The sequence below is a fragment of the Sus scrofa genome, chromosome 14, assembly GCF_000003025.6.
Source record: "Sus scrofa isolate TJ Tabasco breed Duroc chromosome 14, Sscrofa11.1, whole genome shotgun sequence".
In the NCBI taxonomy this organism is placed as follows: Eukaryota; Metazoa; Chordata; class Mammalia; order Artiodactyla; family Suidae; genus Sus; species Sus scrofa.
This window is the reverse complement of record NC_010456.5, coordinates 98,103,490-98,116,383: the sequence shown is the minus strand read 5'-3', so window position 1 is coordinate 98,116,383 and position 12,894 is coordinate 98,103,490. Positions and strand designations below refer to the sequence as shown.

The 12,894-nt window shown below is 39.6% G+C and overlaps 2 protein-coding genes across 4 annotated transcripts in view; one reads left to right on the top strand and one right to left on the bottom strand.

Moving 5' to 3' along the window:
* PRKG1 (protein kinase, cGMP-dependent, type I) overlaps positions 1–12,894 on the top strand; it is a 1,234,550-nt gene that overhangs the window by 676,697 nt on the left and 544,959 nt on the right.
* Positions 6,905–11,427, bottom strand: CSTF2T (cleavage stimulation factor subunit 2 tau variant). The gene has a single exon (XM_005671248.3). The coding sequence runs from the start codon at positions 10,546–10,548 to the stop codon at positions 8,701–8,703; it is 1,848 nt and encodes a 615-aa protein (XP_005671305.1). The 5' UTR covers positions 10,549–11,427; the 3' UTR covers positions 6,905–8,700.

Sequence of the window (12,894 nt, the reverse complement as noted above, 5' to 3'; positions counted from 1 at the left end):
AGAGTAGGGCTTGAGAGTTGGACAAACTTAGGTTCAAAGGTGCTTCACCCCCCATAAGGTATGTGACTCAGGGCAAACTAGATAACTTCTCTAAGCATCTTCCTACTGCCTCCAGATTTTACTCATCTCTGAGATGACTAAATGTCAAGTGCAAGGCATTAGGTAGCTCCTTAATAGAACCTTTTTATATATTAACCATGACTCAGCCTTCTAGAAGAAAGCATGAAACTTGCAACTCACATAGGTGTTAGTTTTGGAGCATTTGAAAGGCCCTTGCTACCATCTTCCTCCCTTAAAAACAAATCTCTACTCCCAATCTTGTGCTGATGCCTGAAATTCCATTGTTGCAGGCTCCTTTCATCAATTCAAGATATTCGATCACATAAAAAAATGCATATTAAAGTAAAAAATATTTTAAAGAATTATATCCCATGTCTGTATCGATGTAAGTGATTTTTCCCCTTCTTTTTCTTATTAAAACAAAACAAAAAAGTCTTTAGTGGGTATGGCAGCTAAGACCCAAAAGACACTCTGGGTGCTGGAGATGAGCTGGAGAGGGCGCTTCTTGCTTGGGATGGCAGCTGCTATCACGTGATCATGCATGTGAAGTAGGTCTGTGTTTCTGGTGGGGCTTAGTGGAAAAAAAAAAAAAATTACCCCCCCCCCCCCATTTCCTTATTTTCTTTTGGAAGAATGAATTTCTGCTGAAACAGCATTTTCCAGCCCTGGTAACTTGCTTAACTTCACCACAGTGATCACAGGAGATGAGTTTCACAATCCTTCCTTGGCTGGACCTGGCTGGCTCAGTGGCCAGCTCATCAGTCTTCCCTCTCTTTTGAATAACCCTGGATGAAAGGGACAATGGATGAGAGACACAGAAAAGCCTCTTTTCTCTTCTCCCCAGGATAATCTAGCTCTAATTCCTCAAGAGGGGCAGCTTTGGGCCGTTTTAAACTTAGGTTATTGTTGCTCAGGCCTCAACTGGTTTGCAAGTCCCAGCAGTGGCACTTACTAGAAAGAAATTGCTAAAACCTTTTTATCTGAACACAGTGACAACAAAATCTCCACCAACCAAAGATCCTATAAATCACCTCACTTTCAATTCACAAAACATTCTAATTAAGCTTTTGTTTTCTATTTAAGCAAACAAAGCCCAAAATTACTAGACTACAAGTAGTATGAAACACTACTTGTAGTCTAGAAAACAGAAATTTAGACTTATGTATTCCAAGGTCATCGTCACAGCTTCACAATAATTTGCTTTGATGTCACTACTTAAAAGGCCTTCATTTAAATTTAAATTGTTGTTTGCTAGAAATATTTTGAGTTCAATCACTTGAACCAATGTAAACATTTTTAAGGAAAAAAAAATTATATGCTTAATTTACAAGTGTTAATTTGGTCAATTTGTACCCTTAATTATGATCAGGTTCAAAGACAAGTTTAAAGGCATAGATTTTAGCATACAGTTTTCATGTCATTTTCCATAAATCTACCAAAAATAAATTAACAGACTAAATGCTGGGCAATTACTTTTAACTGTTTTGGTTATATTAGTCCTTTATTTTTGGTGCACTGGACTTTTTAGATAAAGTTTGAAAAATATTTAGCAGCAGAATTCTATTGAGCATTTATTCTCACTGAAACATAAGCATGCAGATTTTATGATTTCAAGATTTCTTCTGCTTACAATAGCCGAGATATAAATGCAACCTAAATGTCCACAGAGAGGTGAATGGATAATGAAGATGTGGTAGATAACTACATTGGAGTATCACTCAGCCATAAAAAAAGAATATCTTGCCATTTGTGACAACATGGATGGCCCTATAGGGTATTATGCTAAGTGAAAGAAGTCAGAGAAAGACAAATACTATATGATTTCACTTACATGTGAAATCTAAAAACAAACTACAACAAAAACAGACTTATAGATACAGAGAACAAACAAGCGGTTGCCAGAGAGGAAGGAGGGTAGGAAGGTGGGGGAAAATGGGTGAAGGAGATTAAGAGGTACTGACTTCTAGTTATAAAAGAAGTCAGAGGGATGTAATTATAGCATAGAGAATATAATCAATAATATTGTAATAACTTTGGTGACAGATGGTCACTACTTATTGTGATAAGTAGTATCATAATGCATATAAATGTCAAATCACACTGTTGTACATCTAAAACGAATACAATGTATACTTCAATAAAAAAAAAAAAAAAAGAGGCGTTCCTTGGTGATATATCGCGTTAAGGAGCTGGCATTGTCACTTCTGTGGCTCAGGTCACAGCTGTGGCATGGATTTGATCCCTGACCCCGGAACTTCTGCATGCCATGGGTATTGCCAAAAAAAAAAAAGGAAGAGAAGATTTCTTTTGTTGCCTAGATGGTATATTATATGAAGGTTAATTAGGACATATTCCTGTTATTTCACATTGTGGCTCAGCAGTAATGAATCCAACTAAGAACCGTGAGAATGCAGGTTCAATCCCTGGTCTGGCCTCACTCAGTGTGTCAAGGATCCGGCATTGCCATGGGCTGTGGTGTAGGTCGCAGACGTGGCTCGTAGCTTGGATCTGGCGTTGCTGTGGCTGTGACATAGGTCAGCAGCTGTAGCTCCAGTTCAACCCCTAGCCATATGCCATGGGTGCATCGCTAAAAAGCAAAAAAAAAAAAGGCAATATTCCAGGGTCAGAGGGAGGGATGTTTACAGAAGGAATTGTAGGACCCTAATTTTAAGTCAGCATTCTTGTCTGGATAGTGTCTCTTACCAGGAAGACCATGAGATTTGCAGATTGGAAAACGACTCTGGTTTTATGAGGAAGTATTTATATAAGGTGGGCATTCATCCCAGAGAGTCACTGTTAGTCAAACTTAGTTGAAACAATTTTTGATGTGTGATGCTTCTGGTGTTAATATTTAATAAAAATAAATGCATCATTTTAAATTAACTTGGCAAGGCTTTCCCTCCACCTCTGAGAAGAGTCACTCACATAGATGAAATGCAAACTCAAGTGACTTCCCAAAACAATAGTAATTTTAATTATGGTATTTTATGCTGAGCTTCCCATTGAACCTAATATTCTCTAAATCATCTTTGTTTTGTGTGTTTGTTTTTCAATATGGCTTCTCATAGAGAGGATATTTCCTTTATTTACTTCAGACTAAGTAGGGATGTTTGCCAATTCTTTAATTTCTGTGTCAGTGTCAATGGAGGGGTGATCATTTGGGTAACCTCAAAGTCCCTTCTAGTTCTCATAATATTGATTGTTAAGGTGTTTTGTTTGTTTTCTATTTTATTTATCTTAGGATTAGTTTTAAGCAGTGCTTCTCAAACTTTTATTTGCATATGAATCACCTGGGAATCTTATTAAAATGCAGCTTCTGATTCAACAGGTCTCAGATGGGGCGTTAGATTCTGCAGTTTTAACAGGCTTCCGGGTGATGCTGATGCTGCCAGTCCAAGGACCATGTCTTAATCAGCAAGGGTTTAAAGCATAGTCAGTTTCCTTGCGTATATAACATTATGCTGTGGGGGAGGAGAGAACCAGAATAGAGGTATATTGGTATTTCTCCTGGGTAACTCCTGAAGAGGTGGAAGGGAAACATAATGGCAGTACCAAACTTATCTTGCCCCCACAAAATTTAAGTCATTTTTAATCACTCACTTTATCAAATCACTTCAAAAATTCAATATAATTTTTTGTAGAAATAACTTTTTTCATATTCATTAATAAATCTATATCTATATTTGAAAAATTTGTATAATTGGTATAAGCTGGTTTAAAGACACAGCTTATATGATGAATATAACACTGAAGTTTTGCAGTCATATTCCACATATTCTTGCATGCTGTACACCCATATCTATGTCTTTGCCTATATCCATACCTATATATTAGAGTAATAAGATCAACTAGCATGAATTTGGGAACAAGCACAATTGACATGATAAATGTAGCATAAGCATAAAGAGTAACTCAATGGCAATTATCAGGTTTGCCTTATGCATATAATAATGTGCTTTGCAAAAAAGTTGGAGAATATGGATTAATGTTTAAGTCATGCTCGGTAAAAGAGCTACTGTTAAAAAGTAAAACAAGGAGATGAGAGAAAATGGGGAGATCATTTTAAAGGAGGTATTCAGGAAGAGCCTCTCTGAGTAAGTGATTGGTAAGGTGAAATCTAAGTAAAGAGGGTCCCTGGCTGTTCAAAAGCCTGGGGAAAGAGTGGGTTAAAAGCAAGGGAAACTACCAAGTACAAAGCTCAGAGATGAAAATGAGTTTTTCAAGGAAATCAAGCTAGGCTTGAAGCAACTGTAGCAGTGAGTCAGAGGGCAGCAGTGTGATGTAAGATTGGTGTAGGAAAAATCAAAATCATTTAGGGTTTTATAGGACAAAAAAAGGATTTGGGATTTTATTCTAAGAGCAAAGTTTTTTGGGTTTTCTTGTTTTTTAATCAGCATGGCTGCTGTGTGGAATTACATAGATTTTTTTAATTAGTTAATAACAAACATTAAAGATCTTATTCCACTATGTACACTATCCATGTACTTACTCTAGAACTGTTAGCATTTAATATAAATTATATAATTACTCACTTTATAAATACATCTTTGAATTTAAAAAGCTCTTGCTATTCTGGCTTAATATTTATTAAGACTAAAACAGATTTACGGGAGAAATATCTTTGTTAGATTAGTGTTTCAAGACACTGCTTTGCTCAATGTACCTCATGAAGGTACAAAAACATGTGATACCTTTTTCTTGTTTTTGTTCTGGGTTTTGGTTGGTTGGTTGATTTTGCCTAAGTATACTTGCTGAACAAGGTCCTCAACCATTTTTCTAGTTCGTATTGGTTAAGTTTGGTTAAGGTCACATTTGTGAGTTCACATTGACACTAAACATTTCAATGGAATCTAATGGTTGTGTTTTTACGCAAAGTAAAAGCAGGAGTTGTAAATTCAAAGTGTTAGGACTGGCAAGTAATGGTGCGAATGAAACCTAGTGTAAGATCCAAGGGAGAGAGTGGGCTTGTGGACAAACAGAATATATGCTGCCACTAAATGCATACAAATTCAAAATTTTTAAAAATTTTGGGCGGGTCAAATAAAACTTATCTGTAGGTTCAGCTGGCCCACAGGCCTGATTTGGGTCCCTTGTCCAAAGATACTTAAAGCTTCAAGATAAAACTTTGACAAAATTAATGGTAGTGGGATGGGAGGAGATATGTGATTCTAGAGATTTCAATACTCTAATTTCTGTTTCTTAAATAGATGGGGATCTTTTTCTCTGATGATTGTATATGTAAAATGATGAAATAATTTTGTGTATAGGTTTACCTGAAGATATGAATATTCTGTTAATAGATGACAGTTGCGTGTACCCTTATAGATCTGGTTAAGACCTGATATACATATATGAAAAATATTAGCATATTAAATATCAATTTATAATTTATTATTTAATATTTATATTGTTTAATAATTCCATTTATTATTTTAAATATATTCATTTCCTTAAAAGAGCCTTCTTGACAAAAGACTGATGAGAAAAGCAAGCTCCAACCAGACTTCTGGAGATTAGCTGGCACTATAAAGCAGTGTAAGTCTGACATATTTTTTGTGTGAAGACTGAGATATAACAGATAATTCAGTTTCTCTGCCACAGTAGGTTGTTGCACATAATTATCCTTAGGCCTCATCACACCTAAGAGAATGGCCTGACACACCACAGGAAATTAGGTTCTGTGTGCTTAGTTAATGTCCCATCACAGCATGGAAAAGCCAGAAGCTTTGCAAGCTGTGATTATATTAAGGTTCTTTCTTTAAAATATTCTGCCTTTAGAATTCTGAGTAGTTGAAAAGTCATACACAAATCACTCTTGGACTAGCCTACCTTCACCTGAGATTCACTTTGTCTTCTATCTTATCAAATTATCCTAAATCAGAAGGCTTAGGACATCAGCAAATATTAAAACATATTTTTGATATCAGTAATGTAAGAAGGATAGGGCTATAAGCAGGCACTGATTAAAGCTTATCATTTATTTCCAAAAAGCAAGCACTGCCCAAGAAAAATAAGCCCTAAGGAGGCATTTGACAATCAGTGTTTAACCTCACTATGTTCAACTATTGTTATTATGAATGATTTTGTGATTTCATTTATAGTCTCTCTATATTTGGGAAAAGGCAGGATGCCAGGGCTGTAACCAACATTCATGTAGTAAAACAGATGATTCAGACCATGCCTGCACTAGAAATGAGAGAAACTATTCCATTTACCAGAGTAAAGGAGATAACTTGTGTTACCTGTTTATAAGTTATTTTTTTTGTTAATGGCTCATTTGTTCTGTGTGGAATCTAAATCCTTTTGGGGGGGATTTCTGTGCTCTTTATGGGATTTTTTTTTTTTTTTCCTGCTCAAACTGACAGAATGTTTTGTTCTTCTCACCTGCCAACTTTGCTACAGCGAACATAAAAATGAGTAAGACAGTCCATGTTCAAGTTCCTGGTCTATTACAAGTGAGAGTCAGGGGTTGAGGGTAAAAGTAAAACAGTGCATTGCAATATAACAAGTGCTGTCAGCAATGAAGACACTGTACCTGTAGGGTATTCCTGGGATACAGAGAAGAGTTCTCTGTGAGGAATATAAACAAAAGGAAGCCTAACATCTGAGTATCCAAGATGTTGCTAATGATACCTACCATTGAAAAACATGGTTGGTGTACATAATATATAGTCATTTCAAGTGTGGAACTACATAGACAATGAACTAAAAAAGGTATTTCCATCCATTCCTGTAATTTTAGACTTGCCTTTTTCATTTAAAAGATGTACTTAGGCCCCATGGATTTCTCAATAGGTAACTTTTGAATGACACATTCATTAAAAATAAACATTAGATACTAAACTCAGCCTTAATTGTATATCCTTTTTATTTAGTCTGCATCAAACAATGCAGAGATGTGACTACAACAAACAGTGTAACATTGAATAGTTTTCAGTTAGAGCCTTTCAGTGAAAGCTTTGGGATAAAACAACTACAATTTCAAAGCAACCAAGCCAACTCTGAATTAGTATTAACCAGAACTATTACACACAGGTTAAGAGTTAACCCCTCCAGAGGAGAAGCATGTAGAAAACATGGGAAGTTAACAGTGTGAACAACAATAAAACAGGAGTAAAAGAGGTTGCAGGAAACATCCTAGGGAAGAAAACTTCATAAAAAGAGTGCATTATCCACTTAAGATGTAAAAACTTGACAAAAGGAAAATAATTCAATTTCTAAGTCTCAGCTTTTTTCCCCCTCTTAACTAGATATTATTTCTTCTCCAGAGTCAATATCACCTGGTTATCTGGGTATTTATACTTCTATTAATTACTACTTGTTCTATCATACAAATTTTTAAGTCTCCATATCCTCTAGGCCTAAGAACAAATGAAGCAGTAGCTCTGAAGGAACTGTGATAAGCCCCACCTTCCTACACATTTTTAAATGTCTCATAGGTATGCATATTAGGACTAAAAAGCTTTATTACTTGTAAAAGAAAAGTGAGTAATAACCAACTCAGCACAGTTCAGGCTTTAAGAGTATCTCTACCTATCTGGGCCTCAATTATTGTTAAGATGGTGACAAAAAAGTAGATTTTTGAAAGAAGAAAACCAAAAGGCATTTTAAATGTTGCTGAGACTAAGATTTTAACTCCTGATTCTGGCTGACCAGATGGATACCATCTGTGTATGGAAGCTAGTTACCAGGAAACTAACACTGCATGAAGTCCCCCACTATTTATGAAAAGCCCAATGTTGTGTATAATTCATCCAGAACAACTGGTCCCTAGACTCCAGTTTTGGGGAAGGATGTGAGAGAATTATTCAGATTCACATTTAGACCTTAAAAGACTGAGAAATAGGAAGGTACTGAGAGATACAGAGTCTCATCAGAGCAGAATTAAATAACTTGGTTGACCCTAAAACTGTCCCAGCAAAATCATCAAGCCCAGGGCCTGGCCAAAATATTGCTCAAAGGGTGGGATAAATGAAATACCACACCAGATGCACTCTTTGATTTTTCAGGTAGCACAGCTTCAGAAAAAACAATTCCAATACCACAAGATGAGACTCAGCTGGTTAGCTCTAATGTTCTGAAGTAATGCCAAACTCTGAAACAATGCTTAACCTAATACAGCATTCCGTTGACCCCAAAATAGGATTTTGTATTTTAAATAGCTTAACAAAAAATATTATCTTGTAATTTTGAGGTAAACTTCATTTTCTTATACAACCAAACATCTTAAACTATCTTAGTACATTAACATTTTAACAGATTATCTTTTATCTTTATGTGCAGTTTTCACATTGTTTTACTAAGAATTTTAAAAATGTAGTTAACACATTGTAGACATTTTTCAATAATGCTGTATAATCTTTGTAATCTTATTGGTATAACCATGTTTAGTTATTTTTGTGTATTTACAGTGAATTGAAGTGAACAGACCCACTCCCACCTCCCCCTATCCCACAATTACAAAAAGGAAAAAAGAAAAAAAAAGAAAGAAAGAAACAAGGGATGAGATTAGGGTCCAGGAGGAAGGAAACCCTAATCATTCAAGTGAGGGGATGCAGAAGTCAGCTTTTTGCACCCACCCATTCTCTATATTACAGAAAACTTTTCTGGGATTACTGCCAAATATGTTCTCAAAATCTTTCAAGAAGCTCCAGTGGATTTCTGGATTTGCTCCTTTAAAATCAAGATACTCTGCCTTTGCTCAGGAGGCAGCATGGCAATTTGATCTGCAGTCAGTTGCAGAACCTGCATGATCAAAGCTGCCTTTTCTTGATCCTGTGGAGTTACTTGGCTCTGCCCAGGACTAAAACTGCTAGCCTGGCCTCCACCTTGCTTGCCTGGCCCTTGAATGCCAGCTCCTTGCATACCTGCTCCCTGCATGCCAGCTCCTTGCATACCTGCCCCCTGCATGCCAGCGCCTTGCATACCTGCCCCCTGCATGCTAGCACCTTGCATACCTGCCCCCTGCATGCCAGCTCCAGGATTTCCCACCCCTGAAATGCTTGGGACTTGTCTGGGTCCCTGAGGACCACCTGCCCCAATATTGATGGGACCAGGACCCTGGATTCCGCCGCTCATAGGGCCTCTCGAACTGGGGCCGGGGCCTCTCATCTCCATTCCTCTTGCATCCATGCCTCTTGCTTCCATTCCTCTGGTTTCCAATGCACAGGTCTCCATTCCTCTTCTCTCCATTACTCGTGTCTCTAAGACCTCAGTTTCCATGGCTCGAGCCTCCATTCCTCGAGAATCTCTACTACCTCTACCATCCATAGGAAGACCCCTTTGATCTATCATGGGTCCTCTGGGCTCTCCAATGAGCAGTCTGGGATCTGCTAATGGCCCTCCCCTCATTTCATGTGAGGAAGGGCCACGGCTGTCATGACCAGAGGCATGGTGCATTGGAGGACCCTGATGAGGTGGCCCAAGGTAGCCTCTGGGCTCTACTTCTCCAGTGACTGAAAGCAAAGTCCCTCCACGCGGGTCATTTGGAGCATCTCCTAACAGTCCTCGAGGAGGTAGGCCACCAGGAGCCATGGGTCCACGAGGCATAGGAGCTCTAGGATCCGAAATCTGCATCTGCCCTCGCTCTAAGGGCACTGGACCAACCCCTGGCATTCCAACTTGGGGCTGCATGGCTCCGCCAGGAGTTAAGGAACCAGGGCCAGGACCAGGAACTGCAGCTGGAATTGGCCCTGGGGCTGGAATTCCACCCTGGATAGGGGTCTGCATCAGAGGAGGGATGTCTTTCACAGGTCTTCTGGCCAAATGCTGAGGCTGAGGGGCTGGAGGATTCTGCTGGTTCAGCAGAACATTAGGTCCTGGGCAGAGTCCAGGGCCAGGGCCAGGGCCCGGGCCCGGGCCAGAGACAGGTTGAGATTTGCCTGGGATGAGTGGTGTGACATGTATTTTGCGATGCAAAATTTTCAGAGCAATCTCTGGATCCATGATTCTCATCACTACTTGTGCCTGCAACAGCGCATAAGCCAGCTGAGGGTTCTGAAGTAACATATTTCGAGCTTCCTGATGACTGTTTTGGACACAAAGCTTCATCTGCTTCATCAGCTCAAACATCTGCTCCGGGGGGAGACTAGCGACTGCCCTGGTAATTGATTCGGGGGCGTCTTCTGGATCGATGGGGTCTCCATAGGGAGAGTCAATGATGGGGGCTGCAGGCCCTAAGCTCTTTAACTCCTCCTTGTTCTTTTCGCTGGCAGCATTGTCCACCCGAAGCGCTCTCCCGCTGAACTCCCGCCCATTAAGGTTCCGCATGGCACTAAGCGCGGTCTCCTGGTCTTGGTACTCACAGAAGCCATAACCTTTAGGTTTTCCCGTCTCTCTATCGTATACCAGCCGGAAACTCACAACAGAACCAACCTCGGAGAAAATGTCCTTTAACTGCTCCTCAGTTGCCTCATACGGAATGTTCCCCACGAACACGGAACGCAGTGATCGATCCATTGCCGGGTCTCTCACCGCCAAACTCGACATGATTCCGGCTGTGCACACACGCCGGAGAGCGGATTCTTCCAAGAGCCGTCCTCTGGCGACCCACACTTCCGCCGAGCAACGGAAGCGGTTTTCAGAATCCGGGCGGAAACAGCAGTACTCTGCTGAAATAGTTCCGCTAGTCCGTGGCACTTACACCTCTACGTTCCAGTAACTAAACTAACGTTTTCTGCCCCTGGACTTTCACTGAGGCGCGAGATTCCCTTCTCACCTCTTATTTTTACAGACTTTGCACCGCGCGGTACCAACTCGGCCAGGAAAAGCTTAGTGCGGGAGGACCACAGTAAAGATGGCCGCGTAGACTTCACCATGGTAACGAGGAGCGGCCGCCTACCGTGACGTCACGGGCGGTTTTGCTTCCGTTTGCCCGGCGGGAAACCGCTAACTGAAAGCGACTAAGGCGGTGTGTTCTTTCCGATACAAGTATTTCCAAATAGCAGTATTATAGTGTAATTAAGCTATATTTAAAATCACAGTACAGACAACGAGGGAAGAGTGTAGTCGTGTTTCAAAGAAAATTTGGGATTTGCTTCTTAAAATACAAAATAATATTTCCGTTTTAGAAGAGCATTTTTGGAAAATACACAGAAATGCAAGCCGAAAGCGTGCGCCAGCTCCATCCCCACCCCCATCTCATAGCTTCAGGGAACCGCTGTGGATAGGTGTCTGGCCCTTACAAGTTTCTCTTTGTACAAGCACTCGGCAGTCGAACTATATTCATAATAATATTTTTTATTAATAACATTAACCAGTATTACTATTAATAATATTTCTGGCTACAGAGTATAAATTAAATTTAACCATTCTTATACTGGGAGGCATTTAGATTGGTTCTGATTATTATAAACTGAAGCAATGATTTCACCACTTCTATTATGATAGGGAAGCTTTTATAATGATAAAAATTTATTAAATTTAAAAATTATTTTCGGTTAAAATTTAGCATTCTAATTGATATGTACTATACTTGTAAAATGAGTGCAAGATTTTGAAAACTAAGTATAAAAACAAATATTTTTTATTGTTTCCATGTTGAAGTGATATTTTAACGCATTAGATTAAATAAAATATATTTTAACATAAGTATCACTCCATTTTTTCAATGTGGTTATTTAGAAAAATTAAAATTACTTATATAGATTGTTGCATGTCTGAGGACTGCATTGTTTCAGCCTAAGCTTTATTAACTCTTAAGCAGAGAATCATCTTATTCTATATGCGCCTTTGAGGGGATTATGAAACTTTGTTTCACCAAACAATTGTGTTACAGGGACTTCTGTTGTAGCTCAGCAATTATGAACCCAAGGATGTGAGTTCAGTCTCTGGCCTTTCTTCGTGTGTTAGGAATCTGGCATTGCCATGAGCTGTGTAGTTGGCAGACTCGACTCAGATCTGGCATTGCTGTTGCTGTGGCTGTGTGGTAGGCTGGCAGCTCCAGCTCCCAATCTACCCCTAGCCTGGGAACTTCCATATACTACAGGTGTGGCTCCAAAAAAAGCAAAAAAAAAAAAGAAAAAAAAAAATGTTGTCTCTTGGGTATCATAGTTCAATGCATAGATATAAAATGAGTATGAGGGTTTAGCTACAAAGCATCCATTTACCTTGCCAAGTGTTTTGTTTGTTTGTTTATTTTAGGGCCACACCTGTGGCATATGGAAGTTCCCAGGCTAGGGGTAGATTGGGAGCCGGAGCTGCAGGCCTGCACCACAGCCACAGCAACGCCATATCTGAACCTTGTTTGCAACCTACACCACACCTCACAGCAGTGCCAGATCCTTTAACCTGATGGGTGAGCCCAGAAATCGAACCTGCATCTTCACGGATACTACTCAGGTTCTTAACCTGCTGAGCGGCAACAGGAACTCCTACCTTCAAGTGTTTTAATAGTTCTTTAAAATAGCCTTGGACATAGTGTAGCCAAATCCTGGCCTCTACACCAGCACTGAATTGAATCTTGGAGACAGAGTTTTGGATGAAGCAGAAAAGAACAGTTTTATTGCTTTGCCAGGCAAAGGGGGCAGCAGCTGGCTAATGCCTTCAAGATCGTGTCCCACCCTGGAGAGGGTAGTGAAGAGTCTTAGAGTAATTGTTCAAGGGACAGAGTCTGATCAGACATTCTTCTGATTGGTAGGTGGTGAGGTAATTGCCTAGCCTGAAGTTGCCATCCTCCACCTGAGTGTATGTATTCTTCCTAAAGAAACAACCTAGGGACCTGTGCGTCCGGCCTTTATCTGTATCTTTCAGGGAATTGTGAGTTTGGTGATTCTGCTATGTGGCAGATTTACCATCTAAATTTTTACCAGTTTGGGGAGTTCTCATTGTGGCTCA

Excerpts from the sequence above, each read along its gene's own strand:
- CSTF2T (XM_005671248.3), bottom strand. The coding sequence starts at position 10,548 with ATGTCGAGTTTGGCGGTGAGAGACCCGGCAATGGATCGATCACTGCGT.